The sequence below is a fragment of the Amborella trichopoda genome, chromosome 9, assembly GCF_054954075.1.
Source record: "Amborella trichopoda isolate Santa Cruz 75 chromosome 9, AtrichopodaSantaCruz75HAP2 v2.0, whole genome shotgun sequence".
In the NCBI taxonomy this organism is placed as follows: Eukaryota; Viridiplantae; Streptophyta; class Magnoliopsida; order Amborellales; family Amborellaceae; genus Amborella; species Amborella trichopoda.
Genome location: NC_142344.1, coordinates 1,744,768 through 1,757,797, shown reverse-complemented (window position 1 = coordinate 1,757,797; position 13,030 = coordinate 1,744,768). Strand labels below are relative to the sequence as shown.

The 13,030-nt window shown below is 36.8% G+C and overlaps 1 protein-coding gene across 1 annotated transcript; it reads right to left on the bottom strand.

Moving 5' to 3' along the window:
* Window positions 1–10,019: 10,019 nt before the first annotated feature.
* On the bottom strand, window positions 10,020–11,329 carry NCLPP7 (nuclear-encoded CLP protease P7). The gene has a single exon (XM_006847795.4). It carries the CDS (start codon window positions 11,141–11,143, stop codon window positions 10,397–10,399), a length of 747 nt encoding a protein of 248 aa, XP_006847858.1. The 5' UTR covers window positions 11,144–11,329; the 3' UTR covers window positions 10,020–10,396.
* Window positions 11,330–13,030: the final 1,701 nt, after the last annotated feature.

Below are 13,030 nucleotides of genomic sequence, written 5' to 3'. Positions count from 1 at the left end.
TTGGAGTGATCTGTGATGTACATGGAGTCTTGAAAAATCCACGAAAACCAACGACACATGCATGAGCCGGTAACTAACAAAAAAACTTATTTGAAATTAAAAAAAAAATGCAATAATTGGCTAAAATGGGACATTGGAATTTGGAATATTTGAATAAGAATCAATGGTTTGGTTTGCATAAGTAAGGTACACCACCAAAATTCATACTAACTTTGGTGTAAAAAATCATTGGGATGGTTTGAGATCTATTTTCATATATAATTATAAAATTTTAAACTCCAAAAATAATTCAAATCAAGCAGTTCTATAAATATACAAAAATCTTGAAAATGGATAGCCCAGATAATGTGTTGCAAGATGCACAATTTTGGGACCCAAAATCTTATGTTTTTCATCATAGTCATATATCCTAATGTTGCATGAACAATTAAAGGGTTTTCCAACTTCAAAACAGTCTTTTATGAATGGATTTTTTGGATGCAGCTTGGTTCTACATTTTAAGGTTGCAACTTTATGTAACCTTTTTTAATTACTAATATGATTATTGATATTGTGGTTTGCATAAGGTTGCAACTTTAAACAATCCAATTAAGGTACACCTCCAAAAATTGTTATGAGATGCAATTTTGGTGTTGAAATTTTTTAAAATGGTGTGAGAATCTATTTTTATCTGTAATTAAAAAATTCTAGCCTCCAAAAATGCTTCAAATCAAGAAAATTTGTTAATGCATGAAAATCTTGAAAAAGGATAGCCCGAATAATGTGTTGCAAGATGTAGTACTCTTAAAACTTGAAATCTCTTTTTTTCCCTCCACATCTATACATGTCAATTTCGAGATCATCAATTAGATATTTTTCTAACATCAAAACCTCTTTTGAAGGTTTTTAGAGGTACACCTTAATTCTACATTTCAAAGTGACAACCTTATATAAACTTTTTCCTTTTAAGCATTATTATCAAGGAGACCAAATGGGTTTTCAAGTTTGTTACTTTTTACTGGTTGGAGTTTTTTTTTAATTTCTTTTTGTTTTTATTTAAGGATTCTTTATTTCTTTTAAGAAAAAAGTGAAAAGGAGGTCATCACCATAAACGTCAAAGTCTTTTTCCAATTAATTGGGATTGGTTATATGAATCCCAATCTACCATTGTATTCTATTAAAAGCAGTAAAGCTATAAGTCCCTATATCTCTTTTTATTACTTCCAGTCATATCGTTTTGAGCCTACCAGGGTGAAAAAGAGGTAAAATAGATTATTTGAAAATTTGACCCGTGATCACCTGCTTTAAATCATAGGGAAAAGTACAAATACCCCCAAGATTAGACTTTCTATGCAAGTTATCCCCTACTAATTTTTTTTTCTCATTTTTTACTCCAAAATATACTTTCTTAGCAAATACCCCCCAATCCAAAAAAAAATAATCTAAACTACCCTCCTATACTTTTACCCATGCCTCTGTCTCCTCTTTCCCATGAAAAGGCGGTTCAATAGTATAATGTAAGTTAAGTAAATAACGGTGGCAGTCCGACAATACATGTAGTGGTTTGGCACTAACAAAAAAATGGTCATGCGGTCAAGCATTGCCAAAGAGCGGCTCGGTAATAGGCTCATGAAGTCCGGCAACAGGCCCCAAGTGTGGTCCGACAATGTCAAAGAGTGGTCCCGCAGCCCATGTAAGCCCATGTGAACATCGGGCCAAAATTAAATTTTTATATATGAAAAAGGGTATTTTTGTTAGAAAAATAAATATATTTTTACTTTGGGGGATATTTGGTAGAAAAGTGTATTTTGTGGAAAAACATGTGGTTGAGGGTAACTTGCATAGAAAGTCTAATCTTGGGGGTTATTTGTAAATTTCGCTAAATCATATGCATTTGCATAAAAATGCAAATCTAATATTTTGTACTTTAAAATTTTAAAACAGCTTTAAAGGGAAAAGTTTATATAGAGCCGAGGCTCTAAATAATCAAATTAGAGCCTACCTCAAAAATTTCACTAGAAGATGTTGTTTTGATTCCCAAATGTCCTCAAATTGATCATCTCGACATCAAGATGCATGGACATAAGAAAAAAAAGGATTTCAAGTTTTGAAAATAGTGTATTTTATAATGTATTTTTGGACCGTCAATTTTCAAGATTTTTAAATTTTCATAGATTCATCAATCTACACTATTTTTTAAACTTTAAACTTTATAAATAAAGATGACAATATTTTTTAAGGCTATTGCAAAGGTTTCCAATATTGAAACCACATTTCTGGACACTATTTGAAGGTAGGCTCTAATTTGATTGTTTAGAGCCTAGGCTCTATACAAGCACTCGGATTTAAATCATACACATTTGCATAAAAATGAGAATAGAATATTTTGTAGTTTAAAAATTTAAAAACAGTTTTTTCTAAGAGAAAAGAGTGATTACCCTCCGTTCACATATTCAAATAAATGTTTACCAAAGCTAAAAAGTTTATACGTTCCCGCAAGGGCAAAATTGTGTCGTTGCTCTTCCTATGGCCATGTAATAAACGTGGTGGCAATGGGCCAGAGGACTGTCATGGTGGCCGAGTCAGGCTTTTCTTGCGCGGGCCCAGGTCAGTTGCCAGCAATAATATCTACATATCATACATTCATATTACACATATACATTTCTCTCTCTTACGTAGGATAGATATCTCTCTCTTTTAATGTTTTCTCTATCACATTCATATTACACATACATTTTCTCTCTCTTACGTGGGATAGATATCTCTCTCTTTTAATGTTTTCTCTATCACATTCATATTACACATATACATTTCTCTCTCTTACGTAGGATAGATATCTCTCTCTTTTAATGTTTTCTCTATCACATTCATATTACACATACATTTCTCTCTCTTACGTGGGATAGATATCTCTCTCTTTTAATGTTTTCTCTATCACATTCATATTACACATATACATTTCTCTCTCTTACGTAGGATAGATATCTCTCTCTTTTAATGTTTTCTCTATCATATTCATATTACACATACATTTCTCTCTCTTACGTGGGATAGATATCTCTCTCTTTTAATGTTTTCTCTATCACATTCATATTACACATATACATTTCTCTCTCTTACGTAGGATAGATATCTCTCTCTTTTAATGTTTTCTCTGCCCCTTTTATGGTGATGATACGACATCATCCTACAACTATCCTTGTAACCCCAAAATAAACAGATTTAAGAAGATTGGGGCATAAATTTATTTCTAGGGTGCAGTTGGCATGCGGATGGGTGCACCCGCAAATTTTATCATGGTATATAATTTTGAGGTAAAATGTCTTTAAGATTATCCCAAAATCTATTTTTATATCTAATTATAAAATTTTAAATTTCAAAAATGGTTAAAATCAAATAGATCTATAAACCTATGAAAATCTTGAACATAGACAGTGCAGATAATATGTTGTAAAATGCACTATTTTTGATGTTTAAAATCTTTTTATTTTTCATCGTCATACATCTCGATATCGATATGATCAAAGGGTTTTTCAACATTAAAACTACCTTTTTTGATGGATTTTTTATGTCCATCTGTAGTTCTACATTATAAGGTTGCATCCTTATATAAACTTTTTCCTTATTTCTATGGGGTGTACCTAATGAGAACTAAAAAAAGCATTTAAAAAAAGAAACAAAAAAAAAACTCCTAAATGCATCAAGGTATTTATGTCAATGTTTTATTTGAATTAATGGTTTAAAAGGCATACCGTTTTTATTTTATATATATGGATGCTCCAATTTTCAAATGAATAACATTTGTGACAAATAAAAAGGAAAATTACAAACCCCCAAAATAAACTATCTATGCAACTTACCCCTATCCAAACTTTTTCTTTCACTTTTTTCCCCAACGTAAAAACTTCCTTTTTTAGATGGAAATGCTCTTTCCAGACAAAAAAAATCAATTTGGTGAGATTTGACATCTCACAAGTTCTATTGTCGGAGCGCCCTTTGTCACTATCGGAGCACTACCGCCAGAGCGGCGTTTGCTACTGCCGGAGCGCCCTTTGTCATTGTCGGAGCGCTACCGCCGAAGCACCTTTGCTATTGCCGGAGCACACCCTTTGCTACTGTCGGAGCCCTGTGTCTCACAAGTTCTACTGCCGGAGCGCCCTTTGCTACTGCCGAAGTATTGTGTCTCAGAAGTTCTACTGGAAGTTCCACTGCCGGAACGCCCTTTGCTATTGTCGGAGCGTTGTGTCTCAGAAGTTCTACTGCCGAAACGCTCTTTGCAACTGCCGAATCGTTATTGCCGGAGCGCCTTTGCAACTGCTAAAGGGCTACTGTCGGAGTGCAACTGCCGAAGCCCTACTACTGGAGCGCCCTTTACAACTAACGGAGGGTTACTGCAGAGCCTTTTGCTACTACCGGAGCGTTGTGTCTCAGAAGTTCTACTGCCGAAACGCCCTTTGCAACTGCCGAATCACTATTGTCGGAGCGCCTTTGCAACTGCCGCAGGAGTAGCCTTTTGCTACTACCAGAGCGTTGTGTCTCAGAAGTTCTACTGCCGGAACGCCCTTTGCAACTGCCGAATCGCTATTGCCTGAGCGCCTTTGCAACTGCCAGAGGGCTACTGCCGGAGTGCAACTGCCGAAGTGCTACTGCCGAAGCGCCCTTTGCAACTAACGGAGGGCTACTGCAGGAGTAGCCTTTGCTACTACCGGAGCGTTGTCTCACATGTTCTACGGTTGGAGAGAGAGACGTGTGCAATAGTATTAAGGGTAATTTAATCTTTTTTTTATTTTTTTTGGGTTGGGGGTTATTTGCATAGAAAGTTTGTTGGTCTTGGGGTTTTTGGTAATAGTCTTGAGGTTTTTTTGTAATTTTCCCAAAATAAAAATTAAAGAGTATGTGGCTCGTGTATACGCCAGGTTCAATCTGCGCCATTGAAGGATGCTTGTGCATCCTTCGGGTGCACACATCATCCTCCAAGCATCCACATAATGGGGACATTAGGTTCAGATGTGGCAATGAGGTTGTCCAAACCGGACCACAATATAGATATGTATATGGCATATGTGGTACATCAAATATCACCGGCAAAATCCAATGTTAATCTCTGCTGTCCGCCATAAGGGATGGCCGGCAGATTCCAACTTCGCCATGGTGTACCACTGCTGACATTACCCCGACATTTCATATAGACCTCTGTATTGCATGTTGACATGGGTCGACACGGCCCCAACACGTGACAACACATGTTAGATGATGTCATCGACCTGAGTGACCACAGAAAGGTTGATTCGGAGCTCTTGCGATACTTGAGAATTGATTTAGTATATATTGAAATGGACAGTTCAGATTGATTTTGAAATAGCATCCAAAATGAAGGACTTTCGAGGCTATAAAGCCTTTTTTCCATTTTCTTCCAATAGTTTGGATTTGGGGGTGAAGATAATGGATACGCAGATTTTGAATTCTCAAAATCACCCAAAACATGGAGAAATAAGGGGGCAACACATGCTTTTGGCAGAGGCTGGAAATTCACCAGGTGCTTTTTCCTAAAAACAATTTGGCTCCTTAACCAGTCTCATTCTCAAACCCAACTAAGTACTTTTTCTCTAAGTATAAGAACAAATTGTACACTTGTTCCCTCAGGCAAAATACCTACTCCATAGGGTTAATTTGAGATTTACATAGAATCACCCAAATAATAAATTCATTAAAGAGTGTTATTGAACACAGTCTACATCCAATTCAACCGTCTGATTTTTCGAAAGCAGTCAGATTTCTAGAAGGTGTTTTCAATTTTTTAACCAATTCAATCTGGCAACTACAGTCCCAAAATTTGAGGTCCTAAACATACTCCTACTCGGGGTTTTGCCCAGGGGCGCAAATATACAATTTGCTCCTGCAAGAACATATAATCTTATCTCTCCATAACTCCATTGAAGACCAATTTAATGGAGAGTAAGTATTTAGCACATTTGATGAGGAGTAAACATAAGCATCTATTAGTTTTTCATAAGTAACCAATAGTTTCTCAAGGGATAGTCCAACTGACAAGTTGGAAGAATCACTACTACTGTTGTTCTTTATCATCCCATCTTGTAACAAAAGGTAATCTGTTATTTTTAGGTTTCATAAGTTCTTAACTAGATCATCCTCTAGAACAAGACAAGCTCCCTATAAAAATACAAGCCACTAAAAACTGGATATGATCTCTTAGAAGATTCACAAAACAAAGTGTTGGTTCTCAACCAATGGGAAATTAACCATACAGCACTGTCCTATGGATGCAGCTATGGTCATGGGTAGGAAAAGAGAGCCAAAAGAGAGAGAGAGAGAGAGAGAGAGAGAGAGAGAGAGAGAGAGAGGCTTTTGCTCTATTGGAAAACACTCGTGATGAAGAAAGAGTAATGATAATATCCAAAACACGACCAGAAGATCAGAACCATTGTTTAAAAAGTCAGACCCAGGCTTCAATTTACTAGGGTCTGACCCAAGTCCGCCTTGGGCAAGTCCAAGTCGGACCTGGCAATTTTTAATACGAACAATTGAAAAATCAGTAGACTCAGCCGATTTCGGGGTTTTCCAGCCCAAAATCACAGGTCAGGGCAAGTGATCTTCAAACATTGATAAGAACAACGCACATCCCTACCCCCAAAATACTGATTCATTGTAAAGCAATGCGAGTCATAATGAAAAAAGATGAAAGGGGCCAAATGCAACAGCAAACTACCCACAAGCCAACCATCAAGCTAAACCCCCATTAACTTCAAGATTTAGCAAAAAGTTCATATGACCAGGACCCATTTCAATAATTTGTTTGGATAGGTCAGCTGGGGTCAAGAATTACAAGCTTTTCCACTGACCGGGTCAATTCAATGGTGAGCATGCAGGTCACATGGTCCACTGAGGTCATCATCATCTTACACACGAATACAGAATAGCAACCACCCAATACATGACATGACCCATGTGGACTGTTCTACTCTTGCCATCCATTGCATCAGACCATAGTGACCCGCTGGACTATCATTTATCATATTCCATACCATTATGATGCACGTTTTCTTCATTGTTTGGCTTTGAGAGGCAAGGGTCCTTAAGAGACTAAGACAAACTTTCTAAACTAATCTTAAAACCCTCTTCTCCAAAACTATAGCTATTTAAGTAGATACAAAATCCTCGAATGAGGCCCACCCCCCCCTCCTTCCCCCCCTTCTTTTTTCTGGGGGTGGTTTTTATTGCAGGGAGCGAAGGAGCCGAGTCAGTTCTTGTGTGAGGATCACGGACTTTTTAGCACTTTGATTCCTTTCCCTTTCCTACGATCCCTATGCCTGAATTTTCCAAAACCTTACTGTGCAATAAGCCAACAATGCCTGCTACCAATGTTCCAACAATTGAAGGTTTCAATGATCTCATCCACGTAATCTCTAGTGAAGGCCAGAGAAGCTTACAGTTTCATTTAATTTTGACTTGACCATGTTTGCTAAAGCATTGAACTATACAGGACCACAGACCACTAAGTGAAATCTGTCCCTCTCAGGTCCTCTTCCACAATCCTCACTGTGTTTGTTCATCTAATACTCTAATGTGTAGTATCAAAGACATTTCAGGCTCCTTCACAACCTAGAGCTCATGGATCTAATGTCCACTGTTCATCCAATACTCTAATGTGCAGTATCAAAGACATTTCAGGCTCCTTCACAACCTAGAGCTCATGGGTCTAATGTCCACTCAAAAGCCTATTTTGCAAAGTCAGACAATCTACTCTCTTCTCTTCACCTAATGGGTCCAATGCCAGACCATACCCCTCACCATGATATTAATCCCATTTCCTCCAGCCATATTGTTTCAAACCAAATGTTGTGCTCCTAGATCCTCAATTTCATGAAGCAAATAGGCCAAATGTCTGAGATAGCTTTTGATAAATGCTGTTAAACAAGATAGGCTTGGACAGACATTGTCATGTTGTGCACGATATCGACTTGACAAAAACTTTATGGAGGTACATAATCATTCAGATTGAGATGGAGAATGGAGATATATCAGTGTTACCTAACCTCTAGTCGATACTTTATCAAATTGCTTCGTTTGGGTGGGATGTATCTAACATGAAAGTGGCTGGGCAAAACTAATTGCTTGTCCAGGTAGATCATGGACACCCTGCTTCCAAGGGGGCGAGTCCAATAAAAGAGTGATGCTTGATGGACTCATAGAAGTGCCATCTAGCTATTTATTCCATTGCCAAATCTCTCATAGAGAAACCCACTCAACCGTGTTTATTTTACCACTGCCAATTCCCTCATGGAGATTTTTACTTGCATTAGGATCACCTCCCAAATACCATAGCCCATTTGGTTTTCAATAAGTTTCTCTCTTATTCCTCAACTATGCTCACAACCTTAGTGACAATTATCATTTTTGGCATGTTATCTGAGGGGTACTTTATTGGATTATTACCAACTGCGGTTTCTTATCAGAGACTACCAGGGAATGTACCGTAGTTTTTAGTCATTTAAATTATGTTATCTTTACGGTATAATAATGTTTCATTGAAAATTAGTACACATATAGTTGAAAATATAAATCTGAAAGAACAAATATTAGGGAATAAAAATTTAAAGCCATCAATGCATGTCAAATTCAAAATTAAAACCGAAAATTAAAAGATTATTTTAAATCCTTTTATAATTCAAATATGTTTCAGACACTTACTACCCATGTAACTTGATTTTATTAACTTACTTCTTTTCAGACAAGATATCCACTGTATATCCCTTATATTTACAAAGTTCCCCCATTTTCCTGCTTTACATTTATTTTTGATGTATTTATTTTCATTATTTAAAATCTAAAAGTGGAATCCAGTTAGTATTGCAGTTCCTTTTATCGAGATAATATCAGGGTGTCTTAACTTAGTGATAAATTCAATTTACCGAGATCATATCACATATATTATCGTCACAGAAACTTATCGTGATAAAAACCAAGAAAATTGAATTTACCAGCAATAATTGTCAATAATATCACTACTACTCCCTGGATTGGATCTACTAGGCCTCACAGACTGGGCTCAACAACCAGCAACCACCAACAATCCTCACCCTCCAAACACATCCCTAGCAAAATTTGGTATCTGATTACCATTATTTGATGATTTCAAAATCATCTCTGATTCCACAACACCCAAATGCCTTTAGCACTTCCTGATGAACACTGCATAGCCTTTAGCACTTCCTTATGAACACTGCATAGCCAACTGATATTTCTGATATATTAATGTTCAGGCAACTCTCTATCCTCCAAACATTGTCTCCTGAACCAAAACTACAGCAATCTCATTACTTCCAATCCATCCCCTGAAATGCATCCTTTTGTTCGAGGCATTTAGGTCTAGAATGTTCCAACTTATCCCATCATGCTCTCTTGTTTTTATTTTTTATTGTCTTGTTTCACTATCCCAACTGATCCTTGGTACCACCAAATCTTCCCTCCTAGCTTCTTGCTCATGGTTGACTCCCAATTCACCCATATTTTCATGAAAAGGAATGCCAATCACTTCTATTACCATCTCCGTCATCCCCCCACCAAGACCTGTTACATCGCCCTTTTCCCCATCTCCCTGTAACCTCACAACCTCATTTGCCTTTCCCTCCCACTCTAATTACTGTCCACTCAGTGGAGCTTACTATGGTATGAAAACAAAAAATCTGATTTAAACAAACTATCAATGCTATGAACATGCTGCAAACCTTCCAAAAGTAGCTAAGAACAAATAAGAAAGCAAAGCTTATTAACATGACACCTCAAGAACAATGACAAAAATATTTTATAATTAAAAAGCTAAAAAATTCAACAGAAAGTAATTTACCAAATGCTCTAAAAGTACAGCAACCTTTCTTCCCCTGAATTTTTCCCCCTCAAAAATTCAGGGGTAATAAACAAGTCACAACTCCAAATGGGACCTCAATTAGAGCTCTTCGTTCAGCAGAAGAATTAGCAACCAAAATCAAAATCAAAGTTAAATAAAAGAACAATGAAAACCATTTCTTTTGGCATATTAAAGGTTCAAAATAAAAATAAAAAGGTTAACTACCCAATGCTCTACAGGAAAGTTACAGCCTTCCCCGAAAAATTCAACAACACCGAACAATCAAACCAAATACTTAAACTCATAAGTTTAAAGCCATGGCACCTCAATCAATACCAACGCTCTAAAAGTACTACAAATTCCAATTACAAGGGAACTAATAACAGTGAGCAAGCAAAATCAAGATTCAACTGAAAAACACAGCAAAATCATTTTTTTCTTCTGCTTATCAGTAATTGATAAATCATGAACTGCCCATGGTTACAAATGTATTTCTACATCCTTGTCCACAAATTGAAAAAAGAAAATGATAAAAATCAAAACCATGGCACCTCATTTGGAGCCCTCTTTATCATTTGCCTTCCCCTCCAATGATGAAGAAGACGGCGCGGATCCCACCGCATCTGACACCAACCACACCGGTCTCCGCTGAATTACCTCATCCACAATCCCGAACTTGCATGCCTCCTCCGCCGACATGAAAGTGTCCCTCTCCAGACGCTGCCTTATCACCTCTGCATCCTGCCCTGTGTGCTTTGCATACAAGGCATTCAACCTGTCCTTGGTCTTCAAAATCTCCTCTGCGTGTATCGCGATATCGCTCGCCTGCCCCTGGGCCCCACCCGAAGGCTGGTGCACCATTATTCGTGCGTTTGGGAGTGCCCGCCGCTCTCCTGGTGCCCCAGCCGCCAGCAGGAACGATCCCATCGAGGCCGCCTGCCCAACGCATATCGTCCTGATCGGAGAGTGAATATACTGCATAGTGTCATATATGGCCAGGCCCGCAGTCACGACCCCGCCAGGGGAGTTGATATACATGTTTATCGGTTTCGAGGGGTTCTCCGATTCGAGATATAGGAGCTGCGCCATCACCAGCGAGGCTGTGTCGTCGGCGATGGGACCTGTGATGCACACGATGCGCTCTTTCAGGAGGCGAGAAAATATGTCGTAGGCCCGCTCGCCTCGCGACGTTTGCTCGATGACCATGGGGATGAGGCCATAAGATCTCATTTGGGTTGGGTCCAGGGTTTGGAGACGGGACTTGGCTCCAATGGCGGATCTTAGTGCTGCCCTGAACATGGCGAGGCAGCTTTTTCTTTTCTAGGGTTTTGGAGAAGGGGGGTTTCTAAGAGAGGATTAGATGGGGTTTTGTGAGGGTTTTGGTTTTGCACAGGGATGGGGAGCGCTCCAAATTGGCGCGGGCCTCGAATGTTTTATATTTTCTTTTGCCAAATGGCGCGGTTTGCAGGGAGCCGAGTCTCTAAACAATCAAATTAGAGCCCACCTTCAAAGAGTGTCGAGAGAAATGTGGTTTCGGAAGGGTGTGGTTTTGTATAAAACTTAGGCTCTAAACAATCAATTAGAGCTTACTTTTAGATAGTGCAAATAAATATAGGTTTCGATATTGAAAATCTTTGTGATAGCCTTAAAATATATTTTTATCTTTATTTATAAAGTTTAATGTTTCAAAAATAACATAGATCCATGTATTTATAAAAACTTAAAAATCTTGAAAATTGACGATCCACAAAATGCATTACAAAATTCAATATTTTCAAAACTTGAAATCCATTTTTTTTTTTATGTCTATGTTTCTTGATATCGAGATGATCAATTTGAAGATACTTGGGCATCAAAACAATCTCTTCTAATGAAATTTTTGAGGTCGGCTCTAATTTGATTGTTTAGAGCCTCGGCTCTATATAAACTTTTTCATATTGGAAATATTTGTGATAGTTGTATAGATCCCACGCTCTAAACAACCAAATTAGAGCCTACCTTCAAATAGTATTGAGAAATGTGGTTTTAATATTGGAAATCTTTGTAATAGCCTTAAAATATTTTTTCATATTTTTTATAAAGTTTAAAGCTTCAAAACTAGCATAAATCGACTGATCTATGGAAACTTGAAATTCTTGAAAATTGACGGTCCAAAAATATGTTACAAAATACACTATTTTCAAATTTTGAAATCCATTTTTTCTCATGTCCATGCATCTTGATGTCGAGATGATCGATTTGAAGATATTTGGGCATTAAAATAACCTCTTGTAGTGAAATTTTTTATATAAGCTCAAATTTGATTGTTTAGAACCTAGGCTCTATGTAAATATATAATTTTTTTTTTTAATTATAAAATTTAGAGTTTCAAAAATAGTGTAGATTGAATAAATCTATGAAAACTTGAAAATTGACTCTACAAAAATGTACTACAAGATGCACTATTTCCAAAACTTAAAATCCATTTTTTTTTCATGTCCATACATCTTGATGTCGAGGATGATCAATTTAATGATATTTAGACATCAAAACAACCTCTTCTAGTGAAATTTTTGAGGTAGGCTCTAACTTGACTGTTTAGAGACTAGGCCCTAAATAAACTTTTTCCTTTGCCAAAATATTTTAGGGTGTGGTTTGCACAAGACTGCAACCTTAAAGAATCAAAGTAAGGCATACATCAGAGCTTCATGACAATATATGATTTTGGTGTTGAAAATATTTAGGATGGCTCGAGAATTTATTTTATATTTAATTGTAAAATTTAAAACTTCAAAAATAGTTAAAATTAAGCAAATCTATAAACATATGAAAATATTAAAAATTGACAGTTCAAATAATGTATTGAAAAATGTAATATTTTTAAAACTTAGAATCTTTTATTTTTTTAATATTCATACATCTTGATGTCAAGTTGATCAATTAGATGATTTTACAACATCAAAACAGCCTTTTTGGATGTGACTTTGAGGTGCACTTTCATTCTACAATTTAAAGCGTCAACTTTTTATAAACTTTTACTACCTTTGGTAAAAAGTCCCATAATTCTAGGATCCCATATTTTGGAAATACAATCTCTTCAACCTATGGACTAACCTTAATGAAAAAAAGTTTATGAATTGATATTTCTAAATACTAGGAAAAAATAATATCTCGGATTAAGTAGCGACCAAACAATTTTTGAGGGGC

Excerpts from the sequence above, each read along its gene's own strand:
- NCLPP7 (XM_006847795.4), bottom strand. The coding sequence starts at position 11,143 with ATGTTCAGGGCAGCACTAAGATCCGCCATTGGAGCCAAGTCCCGTCTC.